This window comes from Papilio polytes, unplaced genomic scaffold (assembly GCF_000836215.1).
Source record: "Papilio polytes unplaced genomic scaffold, Ppol_1.0 DF824102.1, whole genome shotgun sequence".
NCBI lineage: Eukaryota > Metazoa > Arthropoda > Insecta > Lepidoptera > Papilionidae > Papilio > Papilio polytes.
The window spans coordinates 538,637-553,443 of record NW_013525102.1 but is presented as its reverse complement, the minus strand read 5'-3'; the positions used below and the strand labels follow the sequence as shown (position 1 = coordinate 553,443).

The 14,807-nt window shown below is 34.7% G+C and overlaps 2 protein-coding genes across 2 annotated transcripts; both read right to left on the bottom strand.

Annotated features, from left to right (window-relative positions):
• Nucleotides 1–1,235: 1,235 nt before the first annotated feature.
• On the bottom strand, nucleotides 1,236–4,296 carry LOC106099762. Its single transcript, XM_013278407.1, has 2 exons — nucleotides 3,713–4,296; nucleotides 1,236–3,485 (listed from the first exon to the last, which is right to left on the bottom strand). Exon 2 carries the CDS (start codon nucleotides 3,479–3,481, stop codon nucleotides 1,310–1,312), a length of 2,172 nt encoding a protein of 723 aa, XP_013133861.1. The 5' UTR covers nucleotides 3,482–3,485; nucleotides 3,713–4,296; the 3' UTR covers nucleotides 1,236–1,309.
• A 7,164-nt stretch (nucleotides 4,297–11,460) lies between these two features.
• Nucleotides 11,461–14,471, bottom strand: LOC106099764 (class E basic helix-loop-helix protein 22-like). Its single transcript, XM_013278410.1, has 4 exons — nucleotides 14,136–14,471; nucleotides 12,714–12,810; nucleotides 12,449–12,588; nucleotides 11,461–11,669 (listed from the first exon to the last, which is right to left on the bottom strand). The coding sequence occupies exons 1-4, from the start codon at nucleotides 14,333–14,335 to the stop codon at nucleotides 11,528–11,530; spliced, it is 579 nt and encodes a 192-aa protein (XP_013133864.1). The 5' UTR covers nucleotides 14,336–14,471; the 3' UTR covers nucleotides 11,461–11,527.
• Nucleotides 14,472–14,807: the final 336 nt, after the last annotated feature.

Genomic DNA, 14,807 nt, shown 5'->3' with positions numbered 1-14,807 from the left:
TATTTTCAAGGAATTATTTCGTTACTTTTTAGTGTACTGTTTTTTTTTGAGAATATTTTGTTTTGTTTTTAGTGCATTTTGTTTTGTTTTTCGTGTATTTTGTTTGGAAGTCGGTTTTTTAACTATTTGGTATTCTGTATTCTTAAAAGTTATTTGTTAATCTGTGCTATTTATCTTTATTTAAAACAACAATATTGTTAAGAAAATATTAGGAAACGTAAGGAATAGTGGGGGGTAGTTTTATAAAATATACAGTCGCAGTCTCGGCGTTCAGTGTTTTACTAGTCGTCACAACGAAACGTTCGACATATTTGCGTTGTCGCATTGGAGTTCAGTTTGTGTTTTAAAGTAATTTACAAGTATTGTTAATATGGCTGTCCGTCTATATTTTAAAGGTAGTCATTTGTGGAAATATCTAACATAATGTTACCCGAGGTTGTACGTTTGTAATAAAAGTGAAGTGAAATTTATTGGAGAATGTATATGACAACCAAATTCTATTTTAAATAAGCCTTCTCAATCATAGTTTATCACGGTTATGTAACAGCTAACTTGAATTTCAGTTGAAAAGAAAAGATTCCCTTAACCGCGAGCGCATTCAAGGCCAAAATAAATATACTTATGATATTTTGTTTAACTATTTGTATGATAGTAATATGTAATATACGAGCTGTTGCCCGCGACTTTGTCCGCGTGGTATTATAAAACATACGAACTATATAAATAACAAAAAGCTACGTATCCCGGGAACCGGACCTTTCTCGGGGATGAACCTTATCCCATGTGTACTCCAGACTTTGTTTTACATCTGTGCCAAATTTCAATAAGATAGGTTGAACAGTTGCAGAATGATCGAGTAAACATTAAAAAACTAAATTAATGAATCCCACGGGAACCGTAACTATTCCCGGGATTTAAAGTAGCCTATATGTTCTTCCAGACTATGCTCTAAACCTGTGCCAAATTTCATGTAGATCCGTTCAGCCGTTTAGGCTACAAACGCTAACAAACATCCATCCATCCATCTAAACTTTCGCATTTATAATATTAGTAAGATAACATTGGTTTATTAACTTTTTACTCCATGATCTTAAATAATTGGAATAGGTTTATGAAAGAAAACAACACAACTAAGACTATGCAATGAAATCTGTATAATTTATTGGAAAAATTAAAGTATTGTAAAAATGTCTTAAAAAATTAAAATCACTGGTCATAATAAAAATAAGTAGGTATGACATCCCCAATCAATATAATTAAAAATTTAATAACATTTAATTGTAATAATTAAAAGACAACAAGAAACTCACTACACTGTAACAGATTCTACCATTGTTTTTTTTATAAGTTCACCAAAGTTTTCTGTAGTTTCCGCAGAGTCAGCCTCTGTGGTAGCCTCAACTGGAGTTGGTTGAGCATTTACACTGTCTTGTGTGATGTGATCACAATTATCTAAAGTCATTAATGTATTGTGACTGAACCAATTTTCATCATTCTCAACCGGCTGCAGTCTATTGCTATTTTGATATGTCATTAAAGTTGTATATTGAGACCCGTTTTTATTATCCATATTAACACATTCAGAGTTACTTTTATAAGCATCATAATGATTGTGTGCCACATGGTATGGCATAGAACTGTGGCCAGATATGCTTGGATTCGGTTTGTGCATGTAATCAGGCATGTATAGATGGCCATAATGATTGTACATGGATATTTGTGAGGTATGAGCAAATTCTTCAAAACTAGATGCAGAAAAACTAGTTAGATTTTTAAAATTATGACTCTCTGTGTGCTGCTCGTACACATAGTTGAGATCACATGAAAAGTTTTGCATGTTTGACATTGTGCTGAAAGCCATAGCACTGGAGGTAGGGTAAGGTGGGCCTTTGCCTTGTAGCATGTTGGATGTGTAAGGAGTGTGGTGATGTTCATTGATTTTATCCTCAAAGTGTCCAACAGCATTATCATTGACACACAGATGACCTGCTGCATTGTTTGTGTAACTATATGAGACATCTTCTTTATTGGTTGTGTTTATGTCACAATGAACATTATTGAAACTACCCGAATTAACACATGACTCTACTTCTACCCTAGGTGTTAAGTTTACATCACGCACTAAGCCATCTTCTTGGCTGAGACACCTTTCTCTCTCATAAGTTGTGTTAAGGCAAGCAGAAGTGCTTGCATTATAAACTTCTTCCCATTGCCTCTTAGCTGCTTCTTGGTGTTCTTCATTTTTTTTTTCAAGGCCTATTCTCATTAATGTATTTATGAAATGTGTTCTTACTCTAAGAGGGTTAAATTCAATTCTGCCTGTGGTGTTACAGCAGCCCTCTCTTGTGCAACCACAAGGGAAGTTTAACCTGTCAACTTGACATTTAATACCAGCCAAGCTGCAAGAACAGGTTTCTGGATTGCATGTTCCTTTGCAAGCACAACCACAGAATTCACGGGACGTTCTTATGTCCCTGCATTCATCTTTTTCAAAGCCTTCAATTTTTCTCACACCTGCTGCACGTAAGAGTGCTCTTCTTTGACGAGTAGGAACAGGTTGCAAGAAGTAGTAACTATCAAGATCCAACTCTGATTCAGAAATATCACTTGTCTCTTCCTCTGTGTCACTATCCTCACTGGATGACACAGTGACACCTTGCAAGTTGTGGCGTTCATTTTTAATCTGCTGTAAAATTTGTCTATGTAACCTCCTTTGTTCTAGAGCATGTTCTGGTAATGTGAATTTTTGCACATGTGTGTGTTCCCTTTCCATACCCAGAGTGGACCCTCCTTGCGAGGGGACACATGAGAAACCTTGAGCTCTAGGGAAATAAAAAACAGTAACACTGTCAAACTGTATACCCTGTTTTGCTCTTTTTGTTTTTGGGCTATTGTCATCTTCTGTTTGGTCTAATTTGCGCTTGATATTACTTTTGAAAGATTTTTCATCACCAAAATTAGGATTAAAAGCACTAGAAGAATCATTAACACCAGAATTCTCAGCATTAGAATTATGCTCCTGTGAACTCAAGCCACTACTACAAGGTAGTGCTAAGGTGAAATTGGGTTGTTCAGAATTGTCACTTGTGTCTGGTCCAAGACCACAATCACTACCATCTGATCTATCTTGTGCATCATCATCATCATTAGGGCCGCTGTCTGGTGGAAGGCTACCCAGGGCCGAGTCCTCACTGTCAGCAGATGCTGTATCAGTTTTAATATCATCTATATCACTTAATGTATCATTGTCATCTATTTTTACAGCATAATCTAATTTACTATCACTGCTCTCATAAAACTGAGAGTTGCTATTTATATTGATTTGTTCATCATTAGAACTGAGGTCCTCACTGTTAGAATCACTGTCACTGCTCTTCTCATCTCTTACAGCTTGCAAGCATTCCTGTCTGCCTTCTTCCATTGTAGCCTGATCTGTTTCTTTGCTGATGTCTTGATCACATAGGCCAGGAATGTCGTCCATTGTTCTGTAATATAACACACATATAGAATATCTCTATAATAGAATTCAATTAAAAAGGTATAACTACTTGTAAAATTAATATTTTAAAGACAAAAGTTTCATTGAAATATTTGGTTTCAATTTGCCTATAACAAAAACCGTCGTGAGAGTAGAATGCAACACACCTGCACGCGCCTGACCTGAACGGAGCAGCATTATAAATCAAACAAAATGATAATTCAAAACCGGTACCTGTTTCAAAAGTGTGTGGCCTCGACAAACTTCACCGGCGCATATGTGCGCGCCATCGAATTCTCCAATCCATGATGATTATTTCAATACTGCAGCGCTTGCTGACAATCCCAGCACACGATGCATTATTCGCTTTGCCACCAAACAGTCAACAAAAATTCCATATTTTCCCAGTCCAAAATCACGTCACGCTTTTAACCGAACATCACTTTACTGCAATAGAGATAAGGTCTTTTTTTATCACACCACGGCCGTTGTATTCTGTTCCCTATTTATTTATTTTGTCTTATTTTGATACCAACGTTTTATCTTGTTCTGTCGTTTTACAACTGCTTGGTGAGTCGTCACTTTTCCTGTCACTTATTACCACATTCCGTTGAAATTAATATTAGAAGTAAAAATAACCACGACGCGTTGCACAGAAAAAATTCCACTTTTAACAACAGGCAGGCACCGTTCTCGCAGTTCTCAACTCGCGTAACCGTGTTGGACGAGTCTTGGGTTCTCGGGCGACGACGCAGGCACGTAATATGCGACTTGTTACAATTGTCCTTTTAACATGCAACAACAAGTACAACGGCGAACCTACCGAATTTAGTAGGGTAAAACTTGCGTTGTTCGACGTGACGTTACCTCACCCTGCCCGCCTCACTTCACCTCGGCCTTGCGACCCTCCGCGCCGCACCTCGTACACCGATGGACCGCGCAAGCGCGATCCGTTTTGACTAATGTTATAAACGAGTACCATGTTTTAATGAATTTTCATTCCAATGTTGAGCATTTTTTAATTCCAGAAGTCATATAATTTAAAAATACGATGTATGTTTTAAAAATTATGTCAGTGTTATAAACAGTAGGTAGAGCAAGGTACAGCAGTTTGTCGAAGTATCTCGGCAAGGAAAAGATCTACTACGGCCTTATCTTACAGAATAATACACACCTAGAAAACTAATACTGCACGTGGCCATCATTCTTTACAAGACTACGTATATACTGGAGGAGGTTCGTGTTAGATGAAAATAAATGTGAAATTTCATTACTTTAATTTTATGAAATCGTCTTTACAATGTCCTTTTTTTTTAAAGAGGCAGTACAAAGGAGTTAATAATTTTTTTCATAAATCTTACATATATTGATACTCTTATTATTTTGTTAAAAGTTTCAGGTTGTAAATTATTGATCCTATTTTTTTATCATTGGCCTTAGTATCGGAAAAAAATATACAATGGCAACATTACACAAACTGATGAAGTAACTCGTCCCTGTCTGAAACGCTAGGTTTCCATTGCATAAACTCACGCCCAAAAACTTAATTCTGTCTCTCTTTTTTAAAAGACGACGAGAGAGATAACAACACATTACAGGAGTTTCATTATTATAAGCCTACCAGAAACGGTGTCATGACGATATTAAACCGTTATATTGAGTCGCTGTTACAATTTGAATGTAATTACTTTTTGTTAGAATAATATTTGACTAAAAGCAATTTAACTATTAAGTTAAAAGGAAGAACATTGATTTATTTATTTATTTAGAGAGATTGTTTATTTAGAGAGTCAGCACAGCATGTACATACTACTTCCATACGTCGCAATCAAGCTTCTCTTAATTCATTACCTTATTAAAGAAAATTTATTAATCCTCGATAAGTAGTAAGAAAAGTTCTAAAAGTTGAGGAAAATATTAATTAAAAGGTCAACATATTACATAACAGCCGATAGGGGGGAGAGCAGGACGATGATTAAGGAGGGAGGAGTAAAATCTTTTTAACAGACTACCGTTGCTAAAGAAAGTATTCGGTCGATTTTCCTTAACTTGTTTGAGGGTTCGTTTAGTGTTAGAATTGTCACTAATGGCTACCACCAAGTGCTAATGAGGACGTCAGCCAGTTCAACAATATGCGAACGTTCTTCAAATAAATTGGCACTCGACAGCGCGCCAGTCTACATAATATAGGGCGAACTGTACATACCAACCCGCATATATACGATAATCAATAGATATTTTCAGGAGGCTTTCACAGAGGGCGAAAGCGATGTACTGATAGTGCTTTCCCGCTCACTCATTCAGCTTTTACAGTATAACTAAATTAAAGAGATGCTGCTTATATTGTCTGGATCGTTTTCTGACAAATAATTAATGCAGTTATTAAATTTACCTAGAGGAAAGCAGATTTCTTTGGATGTAGCGTTTAATGTATACTTACGGCAACTCTCAACCGTCATGCTATGTATAACTTTTTGATATTCAATATTAATATAAATGTTGCAAATCTGGATGACGTCATTTTGCTTAGCAACGGTCGTTGAAATTGAAACTGCCATAAGATTATTATCGCTGCTGTTTTAGCAACGTGTTTCTAAAGACTTTCTCCCTGTCGTAACTTTTAAAATTATCTAAATTACTAAGTGTTGAAATACCAGAACCGATAAAGGTGTTACATAAGTTTACTGTGACAAGTTATACAATAATAAGTGTGAATTTTCACTACACAAACATCAACAGAAAACATTGAGAATGTATTGGCAGTCACTTAATTTAGTACTAATAAGCTTGAGTAAAAAAGTATTTATACATATATATTTTATGTTTTATCTCATTTATTTGATTTTACTACAATGTTCACTGTATACAGTCTTGTATATTGTATGGTACGGAGGTTCTGTATATGTAGTGTTCTCGTCGTATCGTGCCGTACCTAGGTACAAGCTACCTTTATATATAGCTAAGTTTTCTGGCCGTCATGGTAACGTTTGTAAAACAAAGACTTGCTTGGTTATTACTATAAGTAAAGACGTAAATTATAGTATGAATAATCTATATGTATGTCTGTTGTCGTTAGGTGGTGTAGGCGTTAGATGGCTGGGGAGGGTGGGGAGAGTTGGGTAGGGTCGTGGAGCAGGGGCAGTCGGGTGGTAGACGGGGGAAGATTAAATTTCGTGCTACACCGCTATACCGCCTCAAGTTCGCTTACGTTCATCACAGGCTGCAATTGCTTTCCAGTGAAATTCTATTTAAATTACATAGTGTTTTAGTATACATAGTAGTGATTATTGATATTTATAATTAGCAGATAATACATAGTGATCACAAAGATCGTCAGTTATAAGTAGTTACATAAAAAAAAAACAATGTAGTGAAAAAATTTCCACAAACGACTCTACCAGTTTAACACAAGTCTTTATTCCCGTCACGGGAGCCAGTCGATGATGTAAGCTAAATCTAGGGGAACCGCAACCATAAATTTTATAAGGAGCAGCGCCCCCTTGCAACACCAATGGAATACTCCTAGCAGATACTACAGTTTAAGAGCTTTTGGACTTCTGTTACCTTAGTAGATGAGGCTTTTCAACAGAGACTTGTATTTAAATTGTTTAAACTTTCGTGAGACCTTATTATAACTAATTATAAAAATGAAAATTATATATTTCGCCATTTTGGCGGATCCAGGTGGCCGCTTGCTCGTTTGCCACTTTATGTTATAAAAAAAAAAAGATTAGCTTTCGCCTGCGACTCCGTCCCCTTGGAATTAAAATAAAACAAAATTGAGTAGCCCATATGTTCTTCCAGGCTATCCTTTACTTCTATACCTAATTTTATTGAAATCAGTTAAGTCGTTTAGGATACAAACTTTTACAAAAATCCATCCATCTAAACTTTCGCATTTATAATATTAGTATTATTATTTGACGGCTATAATGTTCGTAAGATACGGGTTTTTTTTTATCACGGTTGGGTTGTTTTAGCTCCCGATATTTCGGCTCAGTTGCATGCGCCATATTCACGGGCTGACTGAAGTGGTGCGGTAGTATGTAAAAAAAAAGCGGGTAGGAATCGGTATTTTTTCACCGGGGTCCGAAACTGGTCGATGCCACCACCCAAAAAAAGAGACTTACTTTTTTAATGTTATAAGGTGGCGAACGAGCAAGCGGTCACCAGAATCCACCGAAATGAAAAGCGACCGCTGCCCATATGCATCCGCAATTGCAGATGCGTTACCTACCCTTTATTGACGGACAAGGAGACGCACATAGAAAGGATATTTTTCCTTCCTATGCGTCTCCTCCACCGTCAAATCCACTTTTCCTTCTCATCCATTCCTATTATGAAAAGGGTGGGAAGGAAAAGGACAAAAATTAGGCCTCCGGCACCATACAATGTTATTCGCCTTCAGATTCGTTTCCTGATTCCAGAGTCTCACGACGCCTTCTCTTGACCATCTCTTGTAGTGTCACTAAAATTACTGTAATAAAATCATAATATACCTAAATGTATGCATAAAACCTCTTAACTTTTCACCAGAGTTGTCTTACACTGACAGCGTGTAACTACAGTAAACTTTATCTTTGCTTTTGGGAAAATAATTTTAGGTGAGCCAATGTTGTATACAGATCTTTCTGTAATGGAAACCCAGTGAATGTGTTCTGTGGCCTCGATCGTTACCGAGGGCGTGGTTCTGCAATTACTTGTGATAACGCCATCTATTGGCACATTATCAAAACGCTTATGGGGACTGGTTTTAGGCTCTATATTTTTACGCCATTAAACTTAGGGGATAAATATTTTGGATAAAAACCCTAATGTGGGAAAGAGACCATAAGTTGCTGCCAACATTAAGGAAGCAAGGTTGCCATGCTTTATCATCATGTCATGTCATTTTGACATTTGTAATTGATAATTTGAGACATGTAAACAATAAAATAACGTTTTTATAACGTTTTTATGATGAAGCCGCACGGAAAGAGCTAGTAATTTAATAAAAATAAAATGTTGTAGGATTCAAAAGCTTTTAACAACCACGTTAATAATTTCTTTTTTTTCCGCAGCAAGGTTTTAAGCTTACTAGGCTATAGAAACAGTCGATAGAGAGCGCTTTTCTTCAGGGCCAAAAGACCCTTGGATTGGATTGATCGCAATTTGATTTTGACTCCAATAATTTTGAATGGAAAAATGAATTCATTTAAATATTTATATGAAGTACAATAACACAAGGTAAAGGTAAAGGTAGTGAACAACACAAAATACATTTTCTATATTTTTATTTTCATTTCCACAATAATGGTTATTATTATTTTAAAATTACCCTAGAAATAATCACAATTTACTTTGGCATAAAACATTTATATAAATATTTATACATTATCTGTATTAAAATTAATTACGAGATTTATCTGAGCTTAAAATTGCAGTTTATTTTATGTCTTATTCCTATGAATTATTATTAAATATGAAATTGTCGCTTAAAGTTAACAGCAAATGAAAGTCTTAAGAATTACGTACAATAAATAAGCTTTACGAAAAAGCTTGTATGGATGTTTGGTAGCATTTTAACACATTAATAATCATATTCATGTAGTTACTTCATCTATATGTAATAAAATTGGAGTGTCTGTTTGTAAAATGAAAGGAAAAATTCCAGATTTCGGGAAGATAAAGTATTTGCGTTGGTGATAAATAAAAATGCATCTTTTTTTGTCTGTCTATCTGTCCGCAAGCCCCGTCTTTTCCGGGTAATCTCCGAAACGGCAGGACCGATTTCAAGCGGACTTTCAATAAAGGGTAGCTGACATAGACGGGCATACTATAGGCTACTTTTTTATCTTAATATTGCGTGGTCGAAATCGCGTGTAACAGTTAGTATTTATTAAAAACCAGAAAGCACAAATCACTATTGTATTTGTTATTGTTCGAAAAATGGAATTTAAAAATTAACATTTAGCTGCGTTGTCGACAAGTTTTGTTTTTAAAAAAAGATATAAAATTACTCTAATTTCAAAAGCGTAACACTAAATACTTATTTATATTTCTGTTTAACGTTAAAATATGAGCAAACGTAGTCTACAGAGTTATTTTAAATAACATTATTTGACTAAATACGGACTCGAATGACTTAAAAACTTATATATCATAAGTCTGCTATTTCTTAATTTAAAAGCATATTTACAGTCACTACTTGATTTGGCACATGGACTCCTATTTCCTCTCATCGAGATATTTACAAGAACCATACATTGGAACCGACATAATACATGTAAGAACCTCATATTTTATGTCGGTACAAATTATGTCACTTAAATTACTTAAATATTACGATTACCTTCGATTACAAATGCTCTAACCATAAAGATAAACTATGAATGGCAATTAGAAGTTTTAAATGCATTGTTTTTGAAAGGTTCTTTCTACTTCTGTTCTATCTTAGGGTCTATTCTCTCATTTACAATGAGAAAACAACAAACGAGATAAGAAATTAAGGAACAAAATTTGTTTGAAAGTACAAGTCGACAGATTTCTACTTAAAATAATTGTAATACCAATTAATTTGTAATAAACTTCATTCTGTTTGGGTGAAATACTGAAATTTCAAACTGAAATCATTATTATTATCCTGCCTATTTATGTATATATCTCCGCATAATATATCCGTACTATACTAAACTTTTGCTTCGCTTTTCTCCGTCACTGGAGCTACTTTCATACTTTCTTAAAATTACAAACTACAACCGTATCTTAATATAGAATTTTACAGCCTTCCAAATAATAGCGATATAAAATTAAATTTAGAAATAAATTGAGTATAAGCAAATATTAGTGCAAATTTAGCTTATACTTAGTTTATTCCTAAGTTTAACTTTATACCTCGTTTATTTGTAAGGCTGTACGACTACAAATCTTTTCTCGTTACAAATATCTTATCCAAATAAGCTTGAAATTAGTTATAATCTTTCTTTTGCACATTTATATTAGTCTTTATATTCATTCTTCTAAGTATAATTAATACGTTATATGTATGGCTTACTACTAATATATACAATTTCTTCAATTTGAGACTTGGACAGCTACTATAACATATTGTATCATAACTATACTTAAATATATACTTAAATATATTTATTATTAGCTTGCAACACAATATAAAAAGCGTTAAAACCTTGAAAATATGTAAAATAGTAGTCATAGAGAAGAAGTACATATGTATGGAAAATGTTACAAATCAAATAAAAAAAAATTATATAAACTTTTCAGTATGACCTTTTTCTTGCCAACTAACAAAGGAGGGTGGTGTTTTTTCGGGCCTATAGTTCATTTCAAATATCTTGTCGGTCCAAGGTCAAAGGCACGTAGGACCCGTTCTATTATGGCGCTACGACTCGCTACATTTAAAATTGTGCTTTACGCAGCGACTCGCGCGAACATGTGTTAAAGTATTATCAATACCTTTGTGTGGCCTAAGCAGGCCGATTACGTATTTAAATCAAGGCTTTTAATTAATGATTTCGTCACAACATAATAATTAAGTTGATAAGCGATAAATTAATTTTAAATCTTAAATTTACTCGTAATCTTATTTCAGTACATCCTTTCTATTAATACTTTATTCTACAATTTTTATCTCTATATTTTTGGTGTTAAATATTATCCTACTTTAATCAATACAATGGCCGTAGTTGTAAGAAATACGAATACAAGTAACCATTATAACTACTTAATAGAGAATATGTTAATGTACATATTTGACTTGTAGCTAAATATTCTATGTGAAAAAAAAAATGTTTTTCCGAGCTACAAATATTTTGTCTAAAACACTGTAGTTTGTGCTTGAAAATACAATAAGAATAACTTACAAATGTTTGCTATCCCTTTGTTTAAATAAAGGAAAGCTTAAACTTAAAACATTTAAATACCATCCAGGCTATAATTTATATTTACTTTATAAAACGTACTTTTATCGTATCAATTTTAATTTACATATTACTATTATAATATAATCTAGTTATGGCGAAATACTTATGGTTCTACTTTGACAGCTGGTTCTCAAGATGGCGGCTCGGAGGGTGCGGGGGGTCCGGTGGGGGGCTGGAGCAGCTTGGCGGCTGCGGGAAAGCTCGTCAGGTCGAACCCGGGCGGCGGCACGATGCCTGCAGCAGACGCTGTGCTCTGAAGGTAAGCTACCAATCTGGAAAATAGTAGTAATGTATTTAAAAATACCAGAACGAACTAATATAAATTAATATTGTAATAAGGAAAGATTTTTAGTTTTGTAAGTTTCGAAATAACTCAAAGACTATTGTACCGATTTTCAAAATCGTTTCATCAATAAATAACTACATTACTCGGTGATAACATAAGCTATACTTATAATATTACAATTTTTATTTTAGCACGGACAGACGCGACCAACAGTTAGTTAAACATATGTGCAAGTCAGTTCTGTAAATGCAACACTGCGAATGAAGACGACAGTATATCTTATCTTATTTTCTTGTCTTGCTACTTTTTTTAATCGCATCTTATTTTCTTTTCTTGCTACTTTTTTATCGTATCTTATTTTCTTGTCTTGCTACTTTTTTCGTATCTTATTTTCTTGTCTTGCTACTTTTTTATCGTATTTTATTTTCTTGCTACTTTTTTTATCGTATCTTATTTTCTTGTCTTGCTACTTTTTTTCGTATCTTATTTTCTTGTCTTGCTACTTTTTTATCGTATCTTATTTTCTTGTCTTGCTGCTTTTTTTATCGTATTTTATTTTCTTGTCTTGCTGCTTTTTTTATCGTATCTTATTTTGTTGTCTTGCTACTTTTTTATCGTATCTTATTTTCTTTTCTTGCTACTTTTTTATCGTATCTTATTTTGTTGTCTTGCTACTTTTATTTATCGTATCTTATTTTCTTGTTTTGCTACTTTTTTATAAGTGTTTTTGTATCAATGTAAATTTGAATGTTTGAAGTTCTTTACCTTCGTAACTCGTCAAGTGCGCTGGCCTGCATCAGGATGTAGTTCTTGGCGAGGAGGAGGGTTGCTATCTTGGACAGCTTTCGCACGGACGGCGAGTGGGCGTAAGGTATGACTCCGCGGAGTTCATCTAGGGCGTCATTCTGAAAGTTTGTCAGAAACATAAAATAATTTTTAAATTCATTTATATTATTCAGTAGGGATGTGCATTGAAATGTTATTTGTTGGTTGTTGCGATTTTGTTGATAATAGAATGTAAAATAATTACCAGATCATGCATTCGTCTCCGTTCTCTGGCGTTAATGTTAAGTCTCACTGTCTTCCCTTGGCGCATCTTTTGTTTACCTTTCCCTTCTCCCATCGGTCTGTAATAATTTACAAAATTATGTTTCATAGGAGTTTAATTACAATCATGATAGTACCGTTTCATTAAAATTTATGCTTTTAAAATATAACGTTATTACAAAAATACTTTCTTCTCAATTTTTGGTCGAAGCCTTACGAACATATACAGAGACGATAAAACTTAAAATCGAAACATTACGATCGAACGTTTATTTCATTAAATTGGTCGAAAGTTCTACTATTATTTATCAAAACAATGGTACTTTGTCCATGTGTCATCTAAATTTAATTTAGAATATAATATTACATTTGGTGCAATGAATATCGTCTGTGGGGTAGTTTAACAATAGTACCCTCGTATTAGCGGCGAGGGAGCGCAGTCGCGCGGCGGAACAAGTGCTTAACTCCCCGCGGACGGCCTTTGTTCGAGCAACGTTAACGACCCAGAGGGATGATTTCTGACCAATAAATAGAATAGACTTGCCAATACAATATTTTACTATAATACTAATTTATATTGTACGAAATATTACACAGCCTACGAATTCTGTATGTTTCATTAATTTTGTTTACAATTCACAAACAATTTTTTTTTCTTTTAAGCTTGATCTTACTAGCAGTTCTAAATAAAGGATTTGAGTCTATAACGATTCTTCATATATAATTTTATTGCGTCCTGTCTATACCTCGCGTAAGTCTATGGTTTACAGTGATCAATGGAAATCATGGAGACTGCAAGTAAAATACGCATGAATATGGGGTGCACAGTTTATTGGCAAATTACGCACAGATGTTGCATTAGATGTAAATCTGGCCACATCACAACTGTCACAGAAAACGGGAAAATGTATTTAATTAAATAAACTTTTTATCGTACCAATAACAAAGTCATCAGTGTCTAAGAATTACAACAAAATAATTGATCTAAACTATTTTTTATGTTAGCCTATTAAAGTATACTTCGTATTAATGTTTAGATTAGGTATGTACCTAATATGACGTGTAGATCTGCAAGAGTAAGGTGATGATTAGGCACTTATTACGTACTTTTAGACTAGTTTGAGTTTTCCGTCCACATCTCTGTTGGAAGGTTCGTGATCAAGTACTCGTTTACACATTACAAAAAAAGAATTAAAACATAAATGGTGACGTATACACACATTATAACAGTTACTTTTTTTGTTATAAGAAATAAAAGGATAACAATACAATTAGATGAAATAAGAACATCATAAATAGAATGAAGAAGGAAAACGCAAAATATAATTTGGTGATACTGTCAATGTATAAATTGCTTTTTCACGTAATTATGTAAACAGAAGCCTCGACGAAAATGTAAACTAACCTTTGAGCATAGCTGGTTCCCGGCTCCGGCTGATTCTCATCCGTGGGATAGCAGTGCTGGGGAGGCGGAGGCTGCCCGCCCTGCATGTAGAACCCGCCGAGCCCCACAGCACCCAGCGGGGTCCTTCGCCCCGGCACCGACTGCGGCGGCGAGTGGGACTCCCCCAAAGGCATCCCATCCCAGGTCCTCCGCCCCTCCATACTGCTAACTTAGACTTAATTCATTACAAAATAGGATGTTTTTTTTTAAGTTTTTTTTTCGGGTAGTAACGTTGACATCGACAGTTGATCGCGGAGTGAAGTTGTAGCGGTCCACAGATCGATTGGTGCACGCAGCTGCGAGGCGGGCGGGGGGTGCGCACCCCTCTCATCTCGAGCGCTACGAGACGCGATTCTGATTTGTTTCGCAAAGAGCGCGTGTGCCGTACACACGACAACACATTAAATATCTCACCCCAATCATACAAATCAATATCATTTAATTTTATTCAATAGTGATATCGCTATCGTGAACTCTACATTTATTTAAAATCTATTTATTTACAGAACTGTTTAACGAAAATGCATTACTATAATGTCTTAATATCTAAGCTGTTCAATTTATGACGGTAAATAAAATTTTTACTATATGCAGGTACTTCTTTATTCACCAAGATAAATGTAGTTAGGGTCT

Bases quoted from the DNA above. Each gene is read 5' to 3' on its own strand.
- LOC106099764 (XM_013278410.1), bottom strand. From the start codon at position 14,335: ATGGAGGGGCGGAGGACCTGGGATGGGATGCCTTTGGGGGAGTCCCAC. The intron at 12,811-14,135 runs GTTAGTTTACAT...AAATTATTACAG, and splicing joins GGAACCAGCTATGCTCAAAG to ACCGATGGGAGAAGGGAAAG. The intron at 12,589-12,713 runs GTAATTATTTTA...ACAAACTTTCAG, and splicing joins GGAGACGAATGCATGATCTG to AATGACGCCCTAGATGAACT.
- LOC106099762 (XM_013278407.1), bottom strand. From the start codon at position 3,481: ATGGACGACATTCCTGGCCTATGTGATCAAGACATCAGCAAAGAAACA.